Raw genomic sequence first — 22,458 nt, 5'->3', positions numbered from 1 at the left:
TCCCAGGTGTGTTCGACAAAGTAAGTGAAAAAAACTCACTTTTAGCCAAAGAGAAATCTGGCAATAACTGCTCCAATGCATCAGTGCTATTTAAATGAACACAACTTTCGACTTTTTTTAAATGTACAGTTAAATCAAAAGGTTTGTTTGGTTGAACTTGTTCAGCAACTCCTTCAAATACATTTAAAACAAGCATCACTGAGATCAATGAGAGCTCCATTTAATCTTTAGCTGGGTATTCAGGAGCACCGTCCCTCCCAGAAACCTACAGGAATCCCAGTGTTCATTTGCAGCCGATTTCTCCAGAAAATAACTTCACAGCTCTGATCTGAGGGCCAGGTATTTTGTGTATATGTCATCGACACGTGTATATTATTGTGTCTGTTTATTCTTCAACAAAAAGCAATCTGAATGCTTGTGGCCTATTCAAAAGAATGCATTTTATTTTAATGATTTTATTGTCCAACTCTTCACAACAGTAGGGCACAAAGGAACTGAGTGTTGGCGCCATCGTGTGGTAATAACTAATAGTGCATGCAATCATTTGATGGAAGTACAGTGAGATGTCAACCAAAGAAGTTGTAACAATTGGAAAAGAAAATGCTGAACACCGTAACAGAAAATGACGTATCTACTGAATGTCTTTACTGTAACAATAGAAACAGAAAAAATATGAAAACCACTGTAGAGTACCTAATAACATAATGACCACTAGAAAAACAAAGCCATTAGGTTTGAGCTAACGCAAACGTAGCAAATGTATATTGAAAGTAACTGACAGATCTTCAGCATCAATCCCAATCAGATAGATTTTCGAGTTCCTGAAGCCATTCCATCTCAACCTAAACAAAGAGACAGGAGGAAGAATGCACCAGATCAATGGACACCAAAGCGCAAGTGATAAACATGTCAGTAAAAATAGTATCATAATTAATCAGGGCTGTCATGATTACTCAATTAAACTCTCTTGAAAAAAAAATATTAAAATATACCTTCTTAATGAACCAACAATCATTAGTTGGTAATATCAATAATTAATGAATAATAACGCACGTATTTAAACGATCCTTTAGGTCTCTATTACGATACGAAACTGTCTAATGGAAACATCCATTTAGGCTACATGCATTTTTGGCCAAATAATGTTTTTACTCATTACAAATATAATCAATCGCGACAGTCCCACTAATACTCTTAATACATTGTTTTGGGTAATGTAATCTACATGCATTATAACTAGGGTGCATGACTAAATCGGCTAAGATTGGAATGGATACATTTGTGCTACAAACATGCCATTGGAAATCAACTGATTTATTCGTTTTTTGGGTGATCTGTTATGGAATTTCATAATGTAAGTAGTATCAGCCATGTAAGGGTACCCAATTTTTTTTTTGTGTGCATGTTAAAATGTATATAATGTTAATTGATGTTGCAAGTTTGGCTTCACTAAAAGTACTGGAAAAGTGCTAGTATGTCTCATGAATTCCTTTAGCCCACACAGCATGAGCTTCAGTTTTAAAAGGCTAAAAATATTGTCCATCAGCCACTTGGCTGTAAAAGAAATCAGAATTGACCATAAAAAATAACACTCGGTGCCACACTGAAACCATAACTAGCTCCTCACCTGTTGGTTTTTCAGGTCAATGTTATTTAGGGAGGTGGATGACGACCTTGAAATGGCCATTTCAGAGGACAGAAGGGTCATCTGGGGGTCCACACTTTCCCAACTGCTCTCAGAAAAATCACTACCCCTATCAATGGTCTCTGAACACCACCTCTTAGAGCTTGAAACTGGAGACTCCATAGTTTCTTTGTAAGCCCTCTTGCCAGGCAGGCCTGGATGGTCACAAGCAGACAAAAAGCAATAAATCAGCAACTAGCAGAGGAGAGAAACTGCTGCTACAGAACTGTTATCCTTATTTATTATTCCTCTTGTAACAAAACCTTGTATCTCGAAAACAGCAACTTTATATGAGAGGAAAAATTCTTAACTTGATTGTATATTTATGTAATAAGATGTTATTACAAGACGTTTTGGACCATTTGTACTTGCATTCATCATGCAATGTAAAGGTCAGCTTTAGTTTTCAATGGTGCAAAAAAAAAAAACTAAACAAAATGAAACAAAACAGAGGTTTTGATATGACAGCAATAATATACCTTACTACAGTAAGCACCAGCTAAGTCATGATATATTTAAATCACTTTATAATTCGAGAAAAACAAATCTTACTCTGTTCCAGTCTCTCACTGCCATTCTGCTCAGAGACAACTGCCTCCACTACCTGAGAAGATAAGTACTGAAATTCACATTCTGAGCAAACCATGTTCACAGATAAAATCAGCTTCCTAGATTCCTGCAGTTTTGTAACACATTTAATTAAAAAATCCACAAGAGCAAAGCAGGACGGTCAATCAGTAAATGTCAAACCTTTTTAGGAGTACACCTGGTGCTGGAAACAAAGCGGCCACCTATGACTCTCTGAAGAGTTTGATGCAGTGATGTAGTCAGATCATTGGTGTTCTGTACCTAAACCACAAACACAGACACATCACACATTCACACAAGTGTAATATTTAACTGACAAGTATTTATCAATCTTTACTGAAGTATACTAAATTAAAATGTAGATTAAAAACAGTCCCATGTGACCATAACCCATATGTGACCATGCACAGTCCATCAAGTTTGTTTTGAATGGTAGTGAAATACCTTCATGCTATTCATACAGGCAGAGCGAAACTCTGCACTGCTACTGCTGCTCACAATACTATGCAGTGAACTCACAATCACTGACATGGCAGACTGCAGCTTCTCTCTGGACTACAAAAACAACATACAAATAATAATGCATACACAAAAACATAAAGGAGAATGAAGAACAGCTACAGTGATACCACAAACACTGTAATTATGAATGTGTAACTGAGTGTAATGAATAATGTTAACATAAAGCAGCCTGCCTTTTTCCTGCTCAGGAATACCCTAAGGGTGTTTTCCAGTAGAGTCTGCATAGCTGATCTCACTTTCTCCGCATTGTGCCACAGCACCCTGTCCAACTGTCTCTCTAAAGTCTCTTCACTCGCTTCACACAGCAGAAAGCAAATTAGACAGTTCTTATTTCACTGAGATGATATTAAGTGTAGTTATGCTAGGCATGATCGTTTATTGTTAATATTCTCTAGAAATACTTTACTTGAGGCCAGCAATCTGTGTTTGGCTATAAAAGTTATTCCACCAATGTATCAAAAACATCTGCATAATTAAATTATTAATATGTAAACAAAGTCAAATTTTCCACTAACTGGGCAGTACCCAATATCATAATATCTGTGTGTGTTATTTTTCATTTAGATATCCTAAAGCAACAAGACATACACTATATTTCCAAAAGTATTTACTCACCCATCCAAATCATTGCATTCAGGTGTTCCAATCACTTCCATGGGTACAGGTGTATAAAACCAAGCACCTAGACCTGCAGACTACTTCTACAAACATTAGTGATAGAATGGGTCGCTCTCAGGAGCTCAGTGAATTCCAGCATGGTACCGTGATAGGATGCCACCTGTGCAACAAGTCCAGTCGTGAAATTTCCTCGCTAATAAATATTCCACAGTCAGCTGTCAGTGTTATTATAACAAAGTGGAAGCGATTGGGAGTGACAGAAACTCAGCCACAAAGTGGTAGGCCATGTAAAATGACAGAGCGGGGTCAGCGGATACTGAGGCACATAGTGCGCAGAGGTCGCCAACTTTCTGCAATCGCTACAGACCTCCAAACTTCATGTGGCCTTTTGATTAGCTCAAGAACTGCATAGAGAGCTTTGTGGAATGAGTTCCCAAGGCCAAACAGCTGCATCCAAGCCTTACATCATCAAGTGCAATGCAAAGCATTGAATGCAGTGGTGTAAAGTGCCACCACTGGACTCTAGAGCAGTGTTCTCTGGAAATCTCTGGAGTTCTCTGGTAATTGTCTGATTAATGGTGTGGTGTTGTTTTTCAGGAGTTGGGCTCGGCCCCTTAGTTCCAGTGAAAGGAACTCTTACTGCTTCAGCAGACCAAGAGATTTTGGACAATTTCATGCTCCCAACTTTCTGGGAACAGTTTGGGGATGGCCCCTTCCTGTTCCAACATGACTGTGCACCAGTGCACAAAGCAAGGTCCATAAAGACATAGATGAGCGAGTTTGGTGTGGAAGAGTCCTGACAGAGTCCTGACCTCAACCTGACAGAACCCCTTTGGGATGAAGTAGAGCAGAGACTGTGAGCCAGGCCTTCTCATCCAACATCAGTGTCTGACCTCACAAATGCGCTTCTGGTAGAATGGTCAAAAATTCCCATAAACACACTTGAAGCTGTTATAGCTGCAAAGGGTGGGCCAACATCATATTAAACGCTATGGATTAAGAATGGGATCTCACTCAATTTCATATGTGCGTGAAGGCAGATAAGTGAATACTTTTGGCAATATAGTGTATAAATTCCCAATTCTGTGCATGATGACCCCTGTCCTAGTTGTATTTCAGCTTCCAACACACCTGATCTAAGTAACTGAAGGCAGCAGAACCTTTACCTATCCCCAGGTGTGTTGGAACATGATTAAGCAAAAATTCGCACAGACAGGGGTTCCTCCCTCCCGTAACACCAATTGTTCATAACTGGAAATACAATAAAGATGACTCGTACTGATAAACTCGAACAGTTGAGAATGAAAAGGGTCACTGTACTCCATCAGCAGAAAAAGAGTGATGGTTTGCTCCACTGTACGAACATCTGATTCCATGCTTTCACTCACAACTCGGCTACATACAGGCGCTGTTTCTGAACTGTGCTCATCTTCTGTAGAAAACTCCATCTCATAGAACAGGGAGCCTGAACAGAGAATAACACATGGCAAGTTAACCACAACAACAGACCCTTAATTCACAGCTAGCATTCTCATCATCTGTACACAGTATATTTCAGAGATGACACAATTCAGGCTGTTGCAGAATCAGATCACATTTTGTTCTTGGTTTCCTTTCAAATCTAATCCAACAGACTGGCGCCATTTTCATTATCTATCTATTATCAAATAAATGTAGGGTCACTCTCCTATTCTTTACCCTGTGCAGCATGTGTATCAGCACAACGGACTCCAGCCAGACCCAGTTTTCCCCAGAACAGTGAGCCAGCCAGGCTCTGGAGGAAGCTCAGCTGTGTCTGTCCCTCTGCTCGTATTATTGGAATGCCACTGGGACTGTACACTAACACGTGCCACAGATGTTGAGAAAAAAATGCTCATAAATCAGTGCAAGCAAGGTCATTACTTCATTCAGCAGATGTAAATACTTATTTAAGTGATTAGCTGATGTCACAATTCCTGTAGCCAGATAATCTACTGGAGAGGAGATGCTTTGGTATCCTCCATGTGGTTCTACTAAGAACTGTATGGCAACAATTCAATCACATCAAGTTAACAAGACTTTAAATTTATGGTTTAGTCAAAAATCTAATTTACATAACTTTCCCCTCTTCCCAAATGTATCTGATCAGCCAAGAAACATCTGCTGTACAAAATCTGCTACTTTAGCTTTGCACTGGAGCTAGTAGGGTAATGTAGATAATAAGTTATTGAACAAGTCATCAGTTTAAATATGTACAAAGCGCATGCCTAAATAATAAAACACACCAGCCATAAAATACTTCATATTGTTAAATAACATAAAACAGACTTGCTTATGTGGTTTTCTGACATTGTATGACATACTGTTACCTAAAAAGTACACTGCACAGCTAAGAAATGGTAGCAGCAGCCTGAAGTTTGTCTATACGGTGTCAGAAACCACATAAACATGTGGTTTGAGACAACTGTGTGATGTCTTAGACACGCAGTTTGCACAATGCTAACTGGCTCCAGAGCAAAACTAAAGCAGTAGAACTTCGGACACCAATCATGTCTTGGCTGACTGCCCACACTAGGGGTAGAATGAAAATCGTATATATTTGATTTGATTTCTGGCTGAACCATCACGTTGTGTTCTTGTCAAATAGTAAAATATAAAGACCAAATATTATGACTGAGGTCTAAACTCCATACCACTAAGCACTGTTGCCTTAAATGTAAAATGAAAATCGCCAGTGAGTCTCCTTTTTACATTATAAAGGATATGCGTATGTGTGAGAGACGTGACGGCCAGTTGGGGTACTGGTTCATGCAGGGTCCAAGAGTTGCTAGGCTAGTGACATTCATCTCCCCACACAGCCCAGCCTCCACAGCTCCAGAGGGAAGCAGTAGAGTGAGTCTCTCCCCCAAAACTAGATGCATCTGGCAACAGGAAGGGAAACACCCTACAGAGAAAGGACTCCTGAGAAAAACATCACACACAAAGAAAGCATTGATTTTTGCCTCATACTGAAAATGACAAAGCTTAAAAAGTCAATGTATAGATTCAACTCTAATGGAGTCTGTCATGGTTTCATACCCATCTAGACTGAACTTTGTCTTCCAGATCAGTTTTAAGGTCAGCAAAAGGACCTTGATGTTATACAGTCGTATGCAAAAGTTGTAACACACTTAGTCAAATGACATATTTTGTAGATTTGAGTGAAATCAAGTAAAAGTGAAAATAAGTTAGTAGATCCTCTACAGGAAAGAACCTTAAATGTAGCAGACTTTCTGCAAACTGATATGCAAATTTCTATATATTTGTCAAATTTAACATACTGGAAAAAAATTAATGTAAAATATAAAATGTATATAACTTCAGCATTCAAACGTGTGTGTTCTCTGTAGAGGATGCATACTTATTTTCACTACAACAAAATCAACAAAATGTGTAATCTGACCAGGGATGTCCAAAATTTCAGTATCAAGGCTTATACAAATCAGTGGATTGCAGACTATGCTACGTGTTCACTGTTACTGTAGAAAAGGAAGGACAAACTGGACATATGATGTAGGGTCTCTGGCAATAAAATGATCCATCACTGACTTTGTACGTCTACTCTTGAAACTACAAAAAAAAAAACAGTAACATTTCAAAATTCAAGTGTAAGAACACAGGCTCTTACGACGGCACATATCAGAGCAGTAGTGAAAAGGTATTTGTGATTAACTAATATTTTAATCTTACCTGAATTCTTGCTGGTGGGTGTTTTCTTTATTCTTCATTTTGAAAATAATTGTGATCTGCTTAAGATAAATAAAACCAGCCAGATACAAAGATGGTGATATTAATTATAAAATCTAGCTTGACTGAAAATGACAGATTACTTCATATTCAATGTAAATGACATTTTTTAAACTTCTGGCTGGGACTAGCTTTAGTTTGGTGTCTCTGGGCTGACCTGTGAGTTAACCAGGCTGACTCTCTGAAGAAATCGCTCGGTTTCAGTCTCCACATCTTGGCTATACTGGTCTACCTATCAGTGATGAAATGAAAAGCACAAGAGATCACAGTTCAGAGAACTTGTGGGTGCAAAAGTCACATTTTATCAGTAACAAATATACAAACCTGGAACGAGCAGACGAAATGTAAAGACCCAAAGTTGTCTGAAAACTTGCAGAGCTCTTCTTCATAAGGACAGTCACAGAGAGAGATAAAAGAGGAAAGGTTCTCTACAATCTCTGAAAAAGAGATTAAAACAAGGAATAAATATCTGATAATCTGAACACTGAGCCATCTTATCTTAGCCAACCCCAAGAAGCTAAGAACAAAGACCTGTCATTCTGCCTTTCCTGGCAACTTTGACAAACCACCGACCAGCAGCTGCAACTGTGAAGGAGAAAAATGTGTTCATTCTACATACAATGAACAAAACGAAAGAAACAATAAAGTAAGGTACAGTTACTCAGGGTTTGATTATACTATCTACTATAGTATATAATCATACACTCAGAGGAGTAGAGGCTATTTCTGCAGCATGGAGGGGGACAAAAGCCATATCAATACACTTAAAACGCTGCATGAACAGGTGTCTACATAAAAAGGTTTTGCCATAAAAAAAGTAAGTCTAAGTGAATATTTCTGTACCAGTGTATGTCAGTCGTCTGCAAGTCAGCAAACCGGACTGAGCAGACAGAAGAACCAGTAGCCCTCCTCGACTCTGAGCCTTATTCTGTTTATACACACCATGTCGGCAGAGAAACATCACCAGTCTAATAACCTGAAAGAAATTGAACAAAATATTAAACTGTTACCACTAATACTACTAAGTACGTTTAGATACTGAACAAGTACTCAGTCACTGATGCAGAGAGCGAGTCGAGCCGAGCCGAGCCGTACGGCTATAGTTAAGCTAGCTGTATTAGCTCACTAGCAATCGTACTGTTAGCTGACGTAGCCTAGCTGAGCTAGCATAAATCGTGCTGACCACACAAGCATTATTGGAGTTCAACGTGTTGTAGTGTTTGAGTATTTTGTCTTTAATAACACAGACAGGTAATTTAGGTTATTATTATCCAAGCTGGTTTGTTTTCTCTTGCTAACTAGTCACCTGTTGTAATTCAGATAACATTTTGTCTGACGCTCTGGCACCGCTGGTTCCCAGTGAGCTGCCCGTGAGAGCCACACTTTTAAAGGGCACATATCAACCTTTTTTCTTGCGTTTTATTTTTCCCGAGATCAATTTATGACGTGTTTTTTATTTACCAAAAACATCATATTTCATTTTACGTGACCATTTCCAACTTTTCTTTATCCCTTAGAATTAAACAGTTTTTATTACTGTGCCTTTAAAGGGGAATTCCACCAATTAAAAATCTACATAATTCAATATTTGAGACCTAAACAAAGTCAGTGAGTGATTTGATGTGAGATGGGCATTGTAAAGATACTTAAAAATACAATTCATTTTACAGTGATGGGAACCAGTGGTTGTGATGTCTACAATGTCTACAATGATGCTGAGAGTGATAAAGATGCCCCTCCACTTCACCATGAATGGATTGAAGTACATCTCAGGCCAAAACCTGATCTTAAACCTATTGTAAAATGATGTCTCAGACATCAGGCAGTGTATTTGTTACCATTTGATGTAGTAGATTTCAGTGAGGAAGCTTTTAGAGGTATTAAAGGTTTCAGATGTCCGGTCCCCGAACTGGTGGATACATGTAAATATGATGGCCCTTATGACATCACAAAAACAATGACTTTAAAACAGGCTGCAGCTTAGTTTCCGTATGTGGACTGTGCCGACTGTGGAGTGAAAGGTATGTTTTTACACATTTTCCATAAAAGTATATATTTTCTATTATAAGTGCCTTTTCAAATGTACCAAAGTGTTTAGTTCAGACCCAAAAACTATTTCCCACAATATATGGAAAGCATATTAGCCTAACAACCAGGACAATGTATTATTTCTAATCAAGCTCAAGTTTTGCCAAAAAAAAGAAAATCTCAGTCACTTTTTCAAATTTTATTTAATCCGCCTTTGCAGCTATCGTTTCTCCATTTATGGCGTAGATTCACAACATCCGATTCTGTCCAGTAATCACTGAAAATAATCATTTGAAAGACATTTCCTGTGAGCCTTAATAACAGACAATGCAGTTTCACACAAGTCAATAAGGTGCAAATAAACAAAAGAACTGAAGACAATATACATTAAGTAGCATACTTTAGAAATGCTCCAGCGTACGCTGGATGTTCAATTCTTTATCAATAGTTATACTTTTCAGATTCACAGTGCATTTCCTCAGTCTATGTGGTCCCTATTTTAAGGCATCATTATGCCTGGGTGTCGACTCTTATCAGAATCAACATCATTCCATCTCAGCAGCTCTTATACTGCAACAATGTTCAAAAGAAAAAAACAGCTCTTTTTCATATTTCAATTCAATGCATAAATAGGAAATGCCTGTTTAAGCTCACCGAGAACACATTCAGCTGCTTTTCACAGGACCATTTAAGGCTACTTGGAGCTAAATATACATTAGAAAGATTTTGAGCATTTAGAAATGTTTATATTACTATGTAAATATAGATTAAACAAAGTCCTCTAGGAATTTCTGTGGGTCTGTATCTGACATATGATCCACATAAATCTTTCAAAATCTAGCTCTGTTGCCCAGTGTAGGTGAATTCAAACATGTACTGTAGATTTTAATTTAGCTACAGTAAAGAGCTGCATGGATTATAAATAGAAAGAGCTTTCAGAGGACTTTGTTTAAAGACTGATCATAGCAAAACAACCACTTTAAAACTAAAAATCTCAAAAACATCTATACAGTATATCATTAATACACATTCCCTGGTTTGATGCCCTTATTTTACATAATATAAGGTGCATTTTGTCAAGTGTTCCTGGGTGGCTTGTGAGTGAAGAGCGAACAAAGCCAAGCTCATCTCCCTGGAGCTATACAGGATTGATGAGGAAGTGATTTGATACATTAGTTTTTATGTACAATGTCCAGCATCTTTGCAAATACACTCCTGATCTAGTTGATTTACTCTAAAACAAAGCTACAAAAGACAGCTAAAAATGTACACAGTAAAGTTAATCACTGTACAATGAAGCTGAATCGGTAGTTATTGCTATACATGAGTTCATATTGTCTTAATATTCCAAGCAGAAAATCAATTTTCTTTGTTTTTCCAGTTAATGCTTAAAAAAAGTCGGCATATTTTTCAATACTGCGTGCAATCCACTCCTAAAATGACATGTTCTTAATGTAAGCTTTTCATGCTCATAGTTTTCATCCCTAGTATCCTTTTAAGCTTTAGCAAACAATAAGATGTGAAGTAATCAAAAATATGGCACACGAATGTTGGAACAGTACCAAAAAAAAGTTAAATACTTTCACAAATCTGGCTAAATACATCACACTTCCGAGTTTCAAGTATATCAGGCAGACATGGTGTTGGATGTGGTGTTAGCAGTCTCCATGGTCGTTCCTGAAGAAGTGTAAATGCCTGGATGTTGGAGGTTGTTCCAGTCTTTCATTTTCACAATACTATGCACAGAGGAGTAATGCCCATTGCCTTCATGAGCTTCACAAAGTCTCAGCTCTTTCCACAGAGTTCAGTTTGATACCTGCAGAGTAATAATAAAAGAAGGAAAGATCTTATTGACATTATGCCTAATTTACTACACTGTGTGGATTACATATTTGTCATATAACGAAATGTCATAAAAAGAGTTAGAAGAATATCAGACTGTGATCGCATTTGTATTTGTGAGGTGCTGCCTCACTGGTGCTTTCTCCGGTGCATTACCTAACATGTCCAGCAGGGGGCATCAGACTAGACTTCCCTTTCTGTAACAGCCCTGGTAACACTTGGAGGCCTTTTCTTTGTGACATCTCCTAGTTAAAAACAATACAGTAACATGTTATCACTTAAAATCCATGAAAAAATGCTTTGTTCAAAAAGTAGTACAGGCTGAAACAATCTTTATAATTAAAAAGTGAGTAAGCATGTTTAAATTGCTATAGGCGGATATATGTAAATGCATTAATTTAATTAATTCCATGTCAACTGTGAAATGAAGAGTATGTTTTGAAACACAATAAACTCTTATTTTAGAAAAGCTGGATTTTACATTTACATTTTGGTTTTCCACAATATAGTCACTTTAAACAAAACTGCAATTAGCAATATTATGAGATCAGTGATACATGACATCTTTTCCTGTTTCGTGTTTTTAGGATTTGACAGGTGAAGGAGGTTTGGGGTCATTAGGTCATCAGGGGTCTACCACAGCTGAAAGACACTCACCTCTTTGACCTGAGAGGGTCTGGTAACAGGGCATGGTGGTGGAGGTCTGCTGGGGGGGCTTGGTCTGGGTTTGGGTGTGACTGATGGAGATGGTTGTGGACTGGAGGGGGTCTTGGGGTGTGAAACCTGCTGTAATGCGTATGCTGGGATGGGTGGAGGCTTCACTGTAGGCCGAACAATGGAGTGTCTTGATCTTGGTGGACCAGCAGGACTAGCCCTTTGACTAGCCTGGCATTGAGAACACACAGAAACACCGCTTTCGAAACCCAGTTCAAGAAAATTGCTTTTTAAAAAGAATAATCGATTAGATAAACATACTGCAAACAATCTTTCCACACCAGTGATACAGCAAGCGACCTCTTACCGGATTATCTGAGTCAGGTTTCTTTAGCTGGAATGTTGGGTTGGCGTGACCATTAGCAGGAGCTCTGGAGTCTGCTGAATCTGAGGCACTGTAGAACAAAACAAAGTGAAAAAATTCAGTTCATGTTCTCTGCGATCAGCACTTCAGACAGACACTTTACAAGAAGAACAGAACATCTAAGAGGTGAGTTCATGAATATCATCAAAACTGTGAATCTCAGTAATTACTTAATGCATATCCGGGGAGGACTGTGGGCAATGCCTTTAAGAGAATGACACTTATGGTAGTACCACCAGAGGAACAGAACAGCCAATCCCAGAACGAGAAGTAAAGGGGGGATCACCAGTAGAAGTACGTTGTCTACAACATCAACATGAAATACAGCAGTTAGTTCAAAAATACAGTATAGTGTATTTTATTAACCAAAATACTGCTGAGACAAATGCTGTAATACTGATCATACTGTGATTGCATGCATGTCAGGACATGTTTCACTTACAAGGTGTGATTACAGGGCCACTGTCCACACTGCCACCAGTTCCTGCTTTCTCACAGTATGGTGGCGCCCAGCCTGCATCACAGTGGCAGTTATGATTGTTGTTGCAAAGCTACAAGAGAAGAGACCATGCAGACTCAATCAACAGTGTTGGCAGAGTCTTTCACCCAATTTCTATTTGCGGAAAACAAACGTTTTGGCACGTGATTACTTTTCTGTTTAACTGTATAATCTACAAAGATATTGCTTAAGGGTCTTTAAAAATATAATAAAATGGTTTAGTTTTACTATGACCTGCTTAAACATAATAAAAAACTTTAGTAGGTACCCTTAAAGAAATCGCTTGATCGAAATCGCTAATAGCCACTGTAGCTGGCATCATGCCCATATTAGGAACTCTAGGTCTTAGCTAATTTCTCAGTTGGAAAAATGGACAGTCTTTTTTTGATATCCTCCAAATATGCATTCTGAATTATGAATTAATTTAATAGCTAGATGCAAACTATACAAGCTAGACACGTCTTCTCCATTTCTGTATGTAATGTTGATAATGGTAAAATAGTTATAAATCTGAAATCCTTTGGAACTATTTTGCCTTAAAACAGACATCAGGCGGCTTATTCATAACCATTACATGTAATATCTTTCTGTAAGAGAGCTTTTAGAGGTACTCAACACTTTTGACATCTGGTTCCTATAACCACCACTGTGATCAATTCTGTCACTGTAAGATTTTTATCAAGACAAATTGAGCATTTCATATTAAATGAGTTTGTTTACATCTTAATGATTTAATTATGAAGAAAACTGAGTAAGTGAGGTTGATGTATAATTGTGTTTAGTAGACTTACAATCTTGTGACATCATATCAGTACACATGAGTGTAGCATGGATGTAGCATTATTCATAGTTTGACTGCTAAATTACTTCATATTTCAAAAGTTATAGTGATTTTTAGAAAAACTGTTCCTAATATGATCATTAAGCAACAGAATGTTGCTTAAGTACAGAATGATGCACAGCTTCAGAGGTATATTAGTATGATCTCATTTGCATATTGCTTATTTGCTTTTTATTTGATGTTTTGAACAATTTGACTGAAATGGAATAAGAATAAGGAATAGAAATTTCACTGATTATGAATCAAAAGAAATCTGCGTAGATGTTTTTATCTAGTTCACACTGTGTGACTGAGTGAAACTGCAAACTGATGGGGGGATGGAAGGATGGGAAGTGTTCTGGCAGAGTGAAGCCAGGCCACCTACACAGGCTAAAGGTCTGCCAGTTCTCTGCCAGAAAGGCAGTGAGGATGTGCACCTACCCCATGGCCATGACACTTGGAGCTGCACTCATCCGCTTGCAGGAAGGATGCATTGCGACACTCACCACCAAAACAAATCTGATCCAGGAGAAAGATAAAAGATTGCATTGTCATACACAGTGAGTGATAACGACCGTGGCTACTTAACTATCATTTTGCTTTCTAACATGACTCTCAGGTAAAGTTCTTTAAGAAATCATCCAAAATGTTTGGTTCAAAACAAGCTAGACCAGTTTGTAGGCTACACCCAGTACTATTATGTATGCAGTACTCACTGCATTATCCCCACACTTGGTTCCTGTCATGACTAGCCCTGGGTCTAGTGTATCCCCCTGGCTCTCCTCTTCTTGGTCAGGACGGTAGACATGTGTACCTCGGCACAGGATTTTCCGCTGACCGTCAGGGATGGTGGTGTCGATGGGGACAGCATTGGTACCAATGGGTTTTGAGGCAGAACTCAGACACTGAATTTTGCCACATTTAGCATCCCTTCAATAGAAACATAATGAAATTTGCATCTTCCCCTTTTTTAGTATATATATGAATAGACTCAAACTACAAAAGACTCTAACCTCTCAGTGCAGGCCCTGTATTTTCCCATCAGGTCTTTGCCACAGTTTCCAAAGGAATCTCCAGCCTCATTCACCTTGGTGAAGCACAGATCTGGAGCAGATCGAGCATCTGTAAAGGCACCAGAATGGCAAGTTTAGTGAACAAATACCTTAACAGTCATGTGCTCCGTCACATCTTGCACATGCTAAAATCTGCAGTAAATGGCAGAAGATTTAGGGAATTGGTCAGGCACTTGCTGGCAATTGTAGAAAACAGCAGATGGCATCACCCACTGTACAGTAGGTACTTGAGCACAGTATTACCAGGCATCCACTGTACAACCACTGAAGTCCCAGCCAAAAACAGCATGAAAGTCTGTTCAGATAAGTCTTCCCAATACAGTGCCATCTTACTAATGCCTTACTATTCTGGGCTAAGCAATAGCAGACCCCCGATACTCTTTGAATGGGAAGGTATAATTAATATCTTTCACATTTTTGATAAAGCTTGAAATATATGTCCAAATGTGGCAGGATGCGACTGCTCACGTTAGCTTCAGTCATCGTTTGTAAATATGTGTTCAAATTTCATGTTCGGTGATCCCACAGCCTGCCTTTCACTTTTCTCTAGTTTGACTCTGTATTTCCCTCTGCTTTCATTTTTCCTTGCTTTATTCTTTCCCTGCTTTTATTACCTTAAAACAGTTTTTTATCTGGCATGCTGAAGTCACCAACTTGAGTTGCTGACAGAATTTAGCACGGAGGTCCAGGGGTGACAATTAAAAAAGCAAATCAGTCCAGAAGAGTACAGTATAGTGGAGCTAATTGTATGCTAATATTAATGAGTTTAATATGATCACTGTGTTGTATGTAATATGCTGTATGTAAAGAAATAAAGTTTTAGAATCTGAAAGCTAATATTTTGATATATCAGCATCGTACAGCATCAGAACACATACACACACACACATTTTGTAAGCCGCTTCTCCAACAGGGTCGTGGGGGTGCTGGAGCCTATCCCAGCGGTCAGCATCAGAACAACTTAGTATAAATAGTATGGCTAAGTACGTTTTCCAGACTATAAAAATCTGGAATGTTATTAGAAAGCAGTGCTTGATGAAAACATAATATCAGAGTTTAAACTTCATTTTCAACTCCTGATTATTTTATCATATTATTTTACTCATCAAGCAACTAATGACAGCGATTATTGTTGTTACATGGTAATTTCACCTTGCCATTCTATCATGATTCTATCTTATTGATGATCCAGTCCAAGTCAGTTTTGGACAGAATATAGTTGGGCTTGGGCCACTTTCAGGCTCAACTTTATGATGTCATTTAAATTGGACAAGGACACAAAGTTCTTGGGCTTTATTCAACTTTGGACCAAAACTTCTGGCTGTAATTTACATAAATTGATCAGGTTGTATAACTGTCATTGCTGTAGTCTTATAAAAGGTCTATTCAGTGATATTCAATTATTATTTGGATCAGAGAATATTGATGGTACAATACATCAAATGATCTACCAAAGTTGAAATATTTGGTGGATTTGGCTAAGCTTGGGGCTGTAATTATGCTACTGTCCAAGTTTAATGAGAATGACCCATATATATTTGTGTTACCTTTTCCCCAAAGAGAGAGGCACTGCTGCTCCACGGTCAGGCACATGCCTGTGTAGCAGTAGGCTTTGCCATGTGCACAGGAGCTGCCGTCCACCAGGTAGAAATTAGCAGGGCAAGACTCTGATTTTCCGTCACAGTATTCGGGCAGGTCACAGGAGCCTGAGGGAGGGCGGCACAGCACACCAGGACTCTTCAGCTGAAGGGAAATAAGGCAAGAAAGGATGAGACACAAATGATCATAGTGATTTTTACCGGGAGTGGTGCATATGGCCAAGTGCAACTAGATGCCATTAAGAGAAAGTTAGCAAAGAGGAGATCACCTTGCAGTTCTCACAGCATACTCCATGGGCACATTCAGCACCTGCTTTCAGAGTGCAGTTATTGGCATTACAGCATGGACTGGAACACTCCTAGAACATACAGAGAAAAGAACAAAACATGACAGAGAGAGTGAGATACAGACTGTAGCACAGTGGTTCCTGACTCTGGCCCTGGAGTAACTCAGTTCTGCACATTTAGGTATTTTCACTGCTCCAACACACAATCCAACTAATTAGCAAATTAACACCTTCAGCTTTAGCCACAGATAATAAAAGTATGTTGTAATTTGATATTAAGTTTTTCTCACTTGTCACTGACACAAGCAGAGAAATCTTATGGGAAATGTGGATTCTAAACTTTCAGTCAACACCACATCTATGTTTGTAGTGTTGCAACAGCCTCACCTCTACCTCTCCACAGTCACATTCCTCTCCCTCCTCCAGGTAGCCGTTGCCGCAGCGCTGACCTCCAAACAAGGCCCTAGTGTTGGGAGGATTAAATAAACATTTCCCCCCACCCGAGCTCAGATAACGCTTCAGCTCTGCCTGGTTACAGGGGTTAAACACACGTGGGAATGGGTGTCTGTAGAAAAGTCGAAAAAAGAACAACATCCAGAGGTGAACACCAAATTTAAAGAAATTATACGAGACAAAATCAAATTTCTATAATTATTCTCTTAAACAAAATGTGGACAATCAAGACATGTTTGGTGTCTGAGGTTTGCTTTTTTTTGCACTGGATGTAACAAGCAATGGAAGCTTATATCCCACCAATTATAATCATGCAAACATTTCAGGTAATGAAAGAATTTCAATGTCAATTTAACTGATCTATTTCTTTAAAGAATTAAACAATTCCACCAACTATTATGCCAGTCAGTGCTGCAGAACTAAAATATCTACTGCAGGGAGATACAGACAGCATGAGAAGTTCAGCTATCAGTTCTTGTTCATTTCTTGTACTATAGGGTATTTCAGGAAGCAGAATTTCACAATATGCTGGACAAGACATTAGCTAAAACTGTCCTATAGCCTATGTGACACTATATTTTGCTTCTAAAATTCAGGAAAAACACATTTATAAAGAGAATATAAGAATGTCATAAGTTATATGTAGTATAAAGGTACATTTGTTCTATTTTTGGGTGAGGGGGGGGTAAGTTAACTGGCCAAATCAAATATCCTAATTGGCACTTTTGAACTTGAGTTTAAGAAGTGGCTGGGTGTTTGCGACTGTTTGCGACTGAGGTTGAGTGATTGGGGTTTACCCTGTAGCTGCAGCCATGATGCAGCCCCCATCCTCAGGCAAAGCCTGGCAACAGCCATCACTGTCATGGCTCATCCCAAAGTTATGCCCTATCTCATGGGCCAAGGTGGCAGCTATCCCGACTGCAATTTCAGAGTGGTCCTATACAGAGAAAGAGAAAGCGTGAAAAGAGAAATAGAGATATTATTTATGGTGCATATACAATTGAAAAAAGATGTCTAGCATCATATTATACTAAGTCATTTTACCGAGTTCACCCCTCCTGACTGGTATTCTGAGCACATGGCTTTAAGTGGAGCCAGTCCTATTGTGGTGCCCTGGAATGACACACCCCTGCACACACAGCAAAGACAGTGCATTAGATTCAACTCACAATCATAATACCTTTCAGAAAAGCACATCTTTTCAACTAGCAACTATAGCAACTACTAGCACAACACCCATGATTATGTTACTGCATTCAAACAGTTTGGCAGTTTGGTACTAAATTAATACAATTTCTCCTTCACCCCAAATGTAGTTGATCAGCAATGCTATGTTTGATGTGTTATGCTTGTTTCATTTGTTTTGCACTGGACCTACAAGGTTAATGCTCAGCCCACCAATCATGGACAAAAGTGCATCCAAAATTTAGCATGGCTGCTACTGCTTTTACCTATGCAGTGCACTTTTCTTCATTTTTACAGATTACATTTTAATTTAAGCCTTTACATTAGCTGCACATCTCCAGTGCAAAACTAATCAAGCAAACATCAGACATTAAAAAGGGGGAAATTGTATAAATAAATAAACAAATAAAACCCATCTGTTTAATTTGTGGCTGTGTTATTTTCTGTGGGACTGACGTGATGAGCTGTGCGTTGTCATTGGGCAGCTGTGGTAGCTGTTTCCTCCTCCAGGTGAGAAAGGCTCCTAGTGTGCTGTAGGGGTTGTCCGTCACAGTGATCATATTTTGAGTGTTCCAAACTTCCAGCCAGATTAGTGCCACCCGGATATTCAGTGATTTGTAATACTGAAAAAGTATAAATTATAAAAAGAGTAAAAAGTGCACACAGTCACTAAAAAAGGAGTCGAGAGGAAAGACAGGAAACTTCATAGAAGACACTAGATAGCATATTCCAAAACCATTTGCAACCTGCATTACTCACCTTGTCCACATAGTTAGCTGCCTCGAGCAGTTTGGCATTGGTCTTCTGCAGGTCACGCCCCTGTTTCACAAACTGCAATACAGACAAAAAGGGGTCAAAATGCCGTTCTGATCTCAGAGGCCTCCCAGCCACAAACATACATACACACATCATAACAGCATAATTTAGGATGAGTGCTGTTAATATGGAGCTAGATTAATGATGAAAGGAAACAGGGCTCTGTGACTATCTATGGCTGCACCACAGAGTGAGTCATCAAACAGATAGTACTTTATTGCCTCACAGAAGCAAAACCAGACCCAGGGGATCACACTGGAGCTCCAGAACTGTTTACTCATTGTGTGGCAAGAGCAAAACATTCTAGGAGCCAAATTGATCAAAGCTTTGATGACTGTGGTATGTCAAATGTTTCAGCAGATTGATTTCCTCATTTTGTTCCAGCACAGATGTGTTTAATACTTTAATGTGATAGTCTGGCAAAAAAAAAACAAAAAAAACCTAGTTTTCCCCATAGTAGTCTTGGGCTGATAATTGATATTATAGAGTATCACAAGATGTTGGGGGCATGTATTTTGTTTCTAGAGGCAAGAGACAAAACATTTACAAAGCTGCCTTTGCACAACATTGTTGCAGGGCTTATAATAATATTGTTTATCCTTTCTTCTTTATTATTAAGTCAGTTATTCTTTCACAGATCTTTGTAAAAAAGCACCCCAGCATGGGCCTGCTCTACAGGGAATAAATTTAAATATGGCACTTTTATGCTAACTTTTAAGCACAACTTTTTTTTTTTTTGCTGATATACTGCAAAATAATAAAACATAAAATATAATATGTGCCATAACTCTACCTCAGGACACAGTTTATGCTTTATTTTTACAATATGTGAAATTCAGCAAAAAAAGTGCATTAAAATGTGCAGAAGTGTGTTCTCTGCAGAGAATGTGTTACCTTTTGTCCTCTTAGAAAATCAACTACACGTGTAAATTGACAAGGGGCAGCCAAACTTTTGCACATGACTGTAAAATGGACGAGCTTGTCCAAAAGGAAGGTGCCAAAAGATTGTGGTGAAAAACTGCATGTTAACAGTGATACATGTCATCTGTCAAAAGTAATATTACAGCTATTTGATTTGATAATATGGTAATTATATTACCATCAGGGAAAATACAAGCTACAGGGTAGAGCTCTGTAACACTTAAATGTAGTACTTCATAACTGAATTTGGATCACAGTGATACCATTTATCACAATAATTCTTCTGACAATAATTGTTTGTCTAAATTCACATTATTATTCAATCTCACCCTTATATAGTCAGTCAGCCAAGACATGCTTGGTGTCCAAAATAAGCTTCTTTAATTTTGCACCGGAGCTAAGAGGCTAATGTAGCTATCAAGTAGTAGAAGCTTATGCTGAACTAAATTCCATGCATCATCATGCATTCACACACTGGGTGCAACAATCTCCAAAGCAGTTATAGCAATGCAATGTGGAAAAAAAGTAATGCAGTGCAATGTAAAAGAACAAAACTTTGGGCACCAAACATGTCTTAGTTGACTGACCACATTTGGGTTAAGAGGAAAAACAATGTAAATTTCTTCATCACATCCTTTAATTAAGCAGCTCCTAAATAGAGAGTCTGGCTTTCATCACAGTGGTCTGTAATAAAAGACTGTGCTTTCACCTCTGCATGATCAGCCACCAGCATCAGCTCCACATACTTCCTACTGCGGCTCACGTCTCTCCTTGCCTGTGAAGTGAAACCAGTGAAGAGAACAGGAAACACTGATGTTAAACACTAGATGAGATGAATCACTTCTTCTGAAAATAACTGACTTAAAAGACATGATGTAGGAGGTCAGCAAATTGGACACTTCCTTTGTCTTTGATTGGTACTGGTGCTAGACAGCTTTCATTACTTGGTTTCAACACGATTTAAAACCTCTTAACAACAAGGGCCTATATATAGGCCTACATACTTCTCACTCTCGTATCTATTCAACTTATGTAATTGTTTGGCAGCAGTTACTGAATAATTAATAGCAGTTACTGAATAAAAAGTCTTATAAGTAATAAGAAAATAAACCCATAGTTTAATAATTAGCCCTAAAGAGCAAACTAGTTATTTTCATTCTTAAAGTAATAGCACAGTGAAAAATCTATTTAACGCAATTTTCTACTCACACAGCATGTAATCAATCAGCCAAGACACTTGGAGTCCAGATTTTGGTTCTTTAGTTTGAAACGGGAGCTACAAGAATAATATTACTAAGTCTATAGTTACCTAAACCCTTTCAGTAAATACATCCCTAAAACTTTTACTTTAACTATTAACTATTACTTTAATTTACCATGAATGTAACAGATGTGATGTTGCTATTTGAATTTGCTTAAACTTGCTAAAATACAGAACACATCAATACAATTTTGTGCTAGTTTACATTTGGCAACAGTTCTGTCAATGTAATGTGTTTTATTCATGCAGAAAAGTAAATTCAGTGAGTCACTGTTTTCAGTGCAAACCTAGTACAGGAGCTTAATATGACAAATTTATAATATCTGATTAGCCATAACATTACCCTTTTGGCCTGGTGGGCCTGTGCAATCCCACCAATCAGTTCCTCCAGCTTGTGTTTGTGATTCTGGTGTAGATGGCCACAGGTGCCGATGTGCATCTTCAGTCTGCCAGTGCGGAACACGGCATGGTCCTTCGAGACCGTGTGATTGACTAGAGGCTCAATCATGTACGTTACACTGTGGTTCAGGCTTATCATGCCCCTGGACATGGTACAAGACAACAGGTCAATGAGAGATGAACATAAACTGGTGCACACTGACCTTAAACATGCACAGAAAATGCACACATTCATTCACTCATGCACATATTGTCATATAACTCTCAGAAGCACCAACTCATGTAAAATAAAGGGATAGTGTTTTTTTACCTAATCTCTATCTGCCACTTCTAAATGGTTATATGGTCGATTACCATGAAAACCAATTTCCGCCATGCTTGGAAAAGAACACCTATGATAGAACCCAAACCCAAAGCTTTCAGCATCTGCCCTGAGGATTTTATTATAAGCATGTTTTGAGTGAATGAGTTTTCTGTTCCTTTTTGAGCAGAAGAAAACATATCTCAAAAAGGGCATGCCTTATAATGGACTTTATGCTACAGATGCAACAGATATTATCTGCTATTATCAAAAACAGCAATTTAGCATTTACATTTAAGGCTGGCATAACTGACTGACTGTGGATCCCAGAAAAGCACATATGTGAAACAAGCTTAGTAGTGATTTCTATATAATGACAGATCAGAATGTGGGTCAGTTCTGAGTAGAACTGCAGCAGTACTGAAAGTTAAATTCTTTTTCAATACTGCAATTTGACAAACATTTTAATACTCTACCTTTCAATACTTTCAGGTGTTTATTTATGCAAACTATATCCAGGTTTACCTTGTATGTAAATGTCTCTTAATTAACTTACAGACTCATTATATCTTTATTAGGCATATCACAATGCAACACAATCATACTGTATCAAATTGTATCGCAGTGTATTGTTTCACAGTAGTATTATGACTAGTACTGTACGTTAACCAGTGGTCTGTAGTGGTCTTTAAATCAGTAATCAGTGGTCTGTAGTGTAGA

General features: G+C 38.3%; 2 protein-coding genes across 3 annotated transcripts in view; both read right to left on the bottom strand.

The window, feature by feature from the left end:
• Positions 1-1,615: 1,615 nt before the first annotated feature.
• zgc:195212 (DUF4554 domain-containing protein) lies at positions 1,616-8,504 on the bottom strand. Its single transcript, XM_037540668.1, has 15 exons — positions 8,484-8,504; positions 8,021-8,153; positions 7,709-7,762; positions 7,502-7,614; positions 7,335-7,409; positions 7,121-7,176; positions 6,932-6,991; positions 6,157-6,352; positions 5,111-5,258; positions 4,692-4,877; positions 2,968-3,089; positions 2,717-2,827; positions 2,435-2,533; positions 2,237-2,288; positions 1,616-1,839 (listed from the first exon to the last, which is right to left on the bottom strand). Exons 1-15 carry the CDS (start codon positions 8,502-8,504, stop codon positions 1,616-1,618), a joined length of 1,650 nt encoding a protein of 549 aa, XP_037396565.1.
• Positions 8,505-9,389: 885 nt separating this feature from the next.
• Positions 9,390-22,458, bottom strand: part of adam19b (ADAM metallopeptidase domain 19b) — a 40,091-nt gene continuing 27,022 nt past the window's right edge. The window contains exons 6-23 of one of the 2 annotated variants that reach the window (XM_017690166.2): positions 21,382-21,580; positions 20,487-20,552; positions 18,800-18,871; positions 18,497-18,663; positions 17,900-17,984; positions 17,653-17,792; positions 16,790-16,967; positions 16,385-16,474; positions 16,065-16,260; positions 14,458-14,566; positions 14,161-14,374; positions 13,886-13,963; positions 12,568-12,676; positions 12,296-12,428; positions 12,069-12,156; positions 11,705-11,932; positions 11,204-11,289; positions 9,390-11,021 (exon numbers count right to left, since the gene is read on the bottom strand). In XM_017690166.2, the coding sequence (XP_017545655.1) occupies positions 10,991-11,021; positions 11,204-11,289; positions 11,705-11,932; positions 12,069-12,156; positions 12,296-12,428; positions 12,568-12,676; positions 13,886-13,963; positions 14,161-14,374; positions 14,458-14,566; positions 16,065-16,260; positions 16,385-16,474; positions 16,790-16,967; positions 17,653-17,792; positions 17,900-17,984; positions 18,497-18,663; positions 18,800-18,871; positions 20,487-20,552; positions 21,382-21,580 (2,269 nt within the window). In that variant the 3' untranslated portion in view covers positions 9,390-10,990. Of the gene's footprint in view, positions 11,022-11,203; positions 11,293-11,704; positions 11,933-12,068; positions 12,157-12,295; positions 12,429-12,567; positions 12,677-13,885; positions 13,964-14,160; positions 14,375-14,457; positions 14,567-16,064; positions 16,261-16,384; positions 16,475-16,789; positions 16,968-17,652; positions 17,793-17,899; positions 17,985-18,496; positions 18,664-18,799; positions 18,872-20,486; positions 20,553-21,381; positions 21,581-22,458 lie in introns of both variants that reach the window. The other variant, XM_017690164.2, reaches the window with a different exon arrangement.

The sequence above is a fragment of the Pygocentrus nattereri genome, chromosome 8, assembly GCF_015220715.1.
Source record: "Pygocentrus nattereri isolate fPygNat1 chromosome 8, fPygNat1.pri, whole genome shotgun sequence".
NCBI lineage: Eukaryota > Metazoa > Chordata > Actinopteri > Characiformes > Serrasalmidae > Pygocentrus > Pygocentrus nattereri.
The sequence above is the reverse complement of the archived record's forward strand: the minus strand, read 5'-3'. Positions and strand labels throughout refer to the sequence as shown.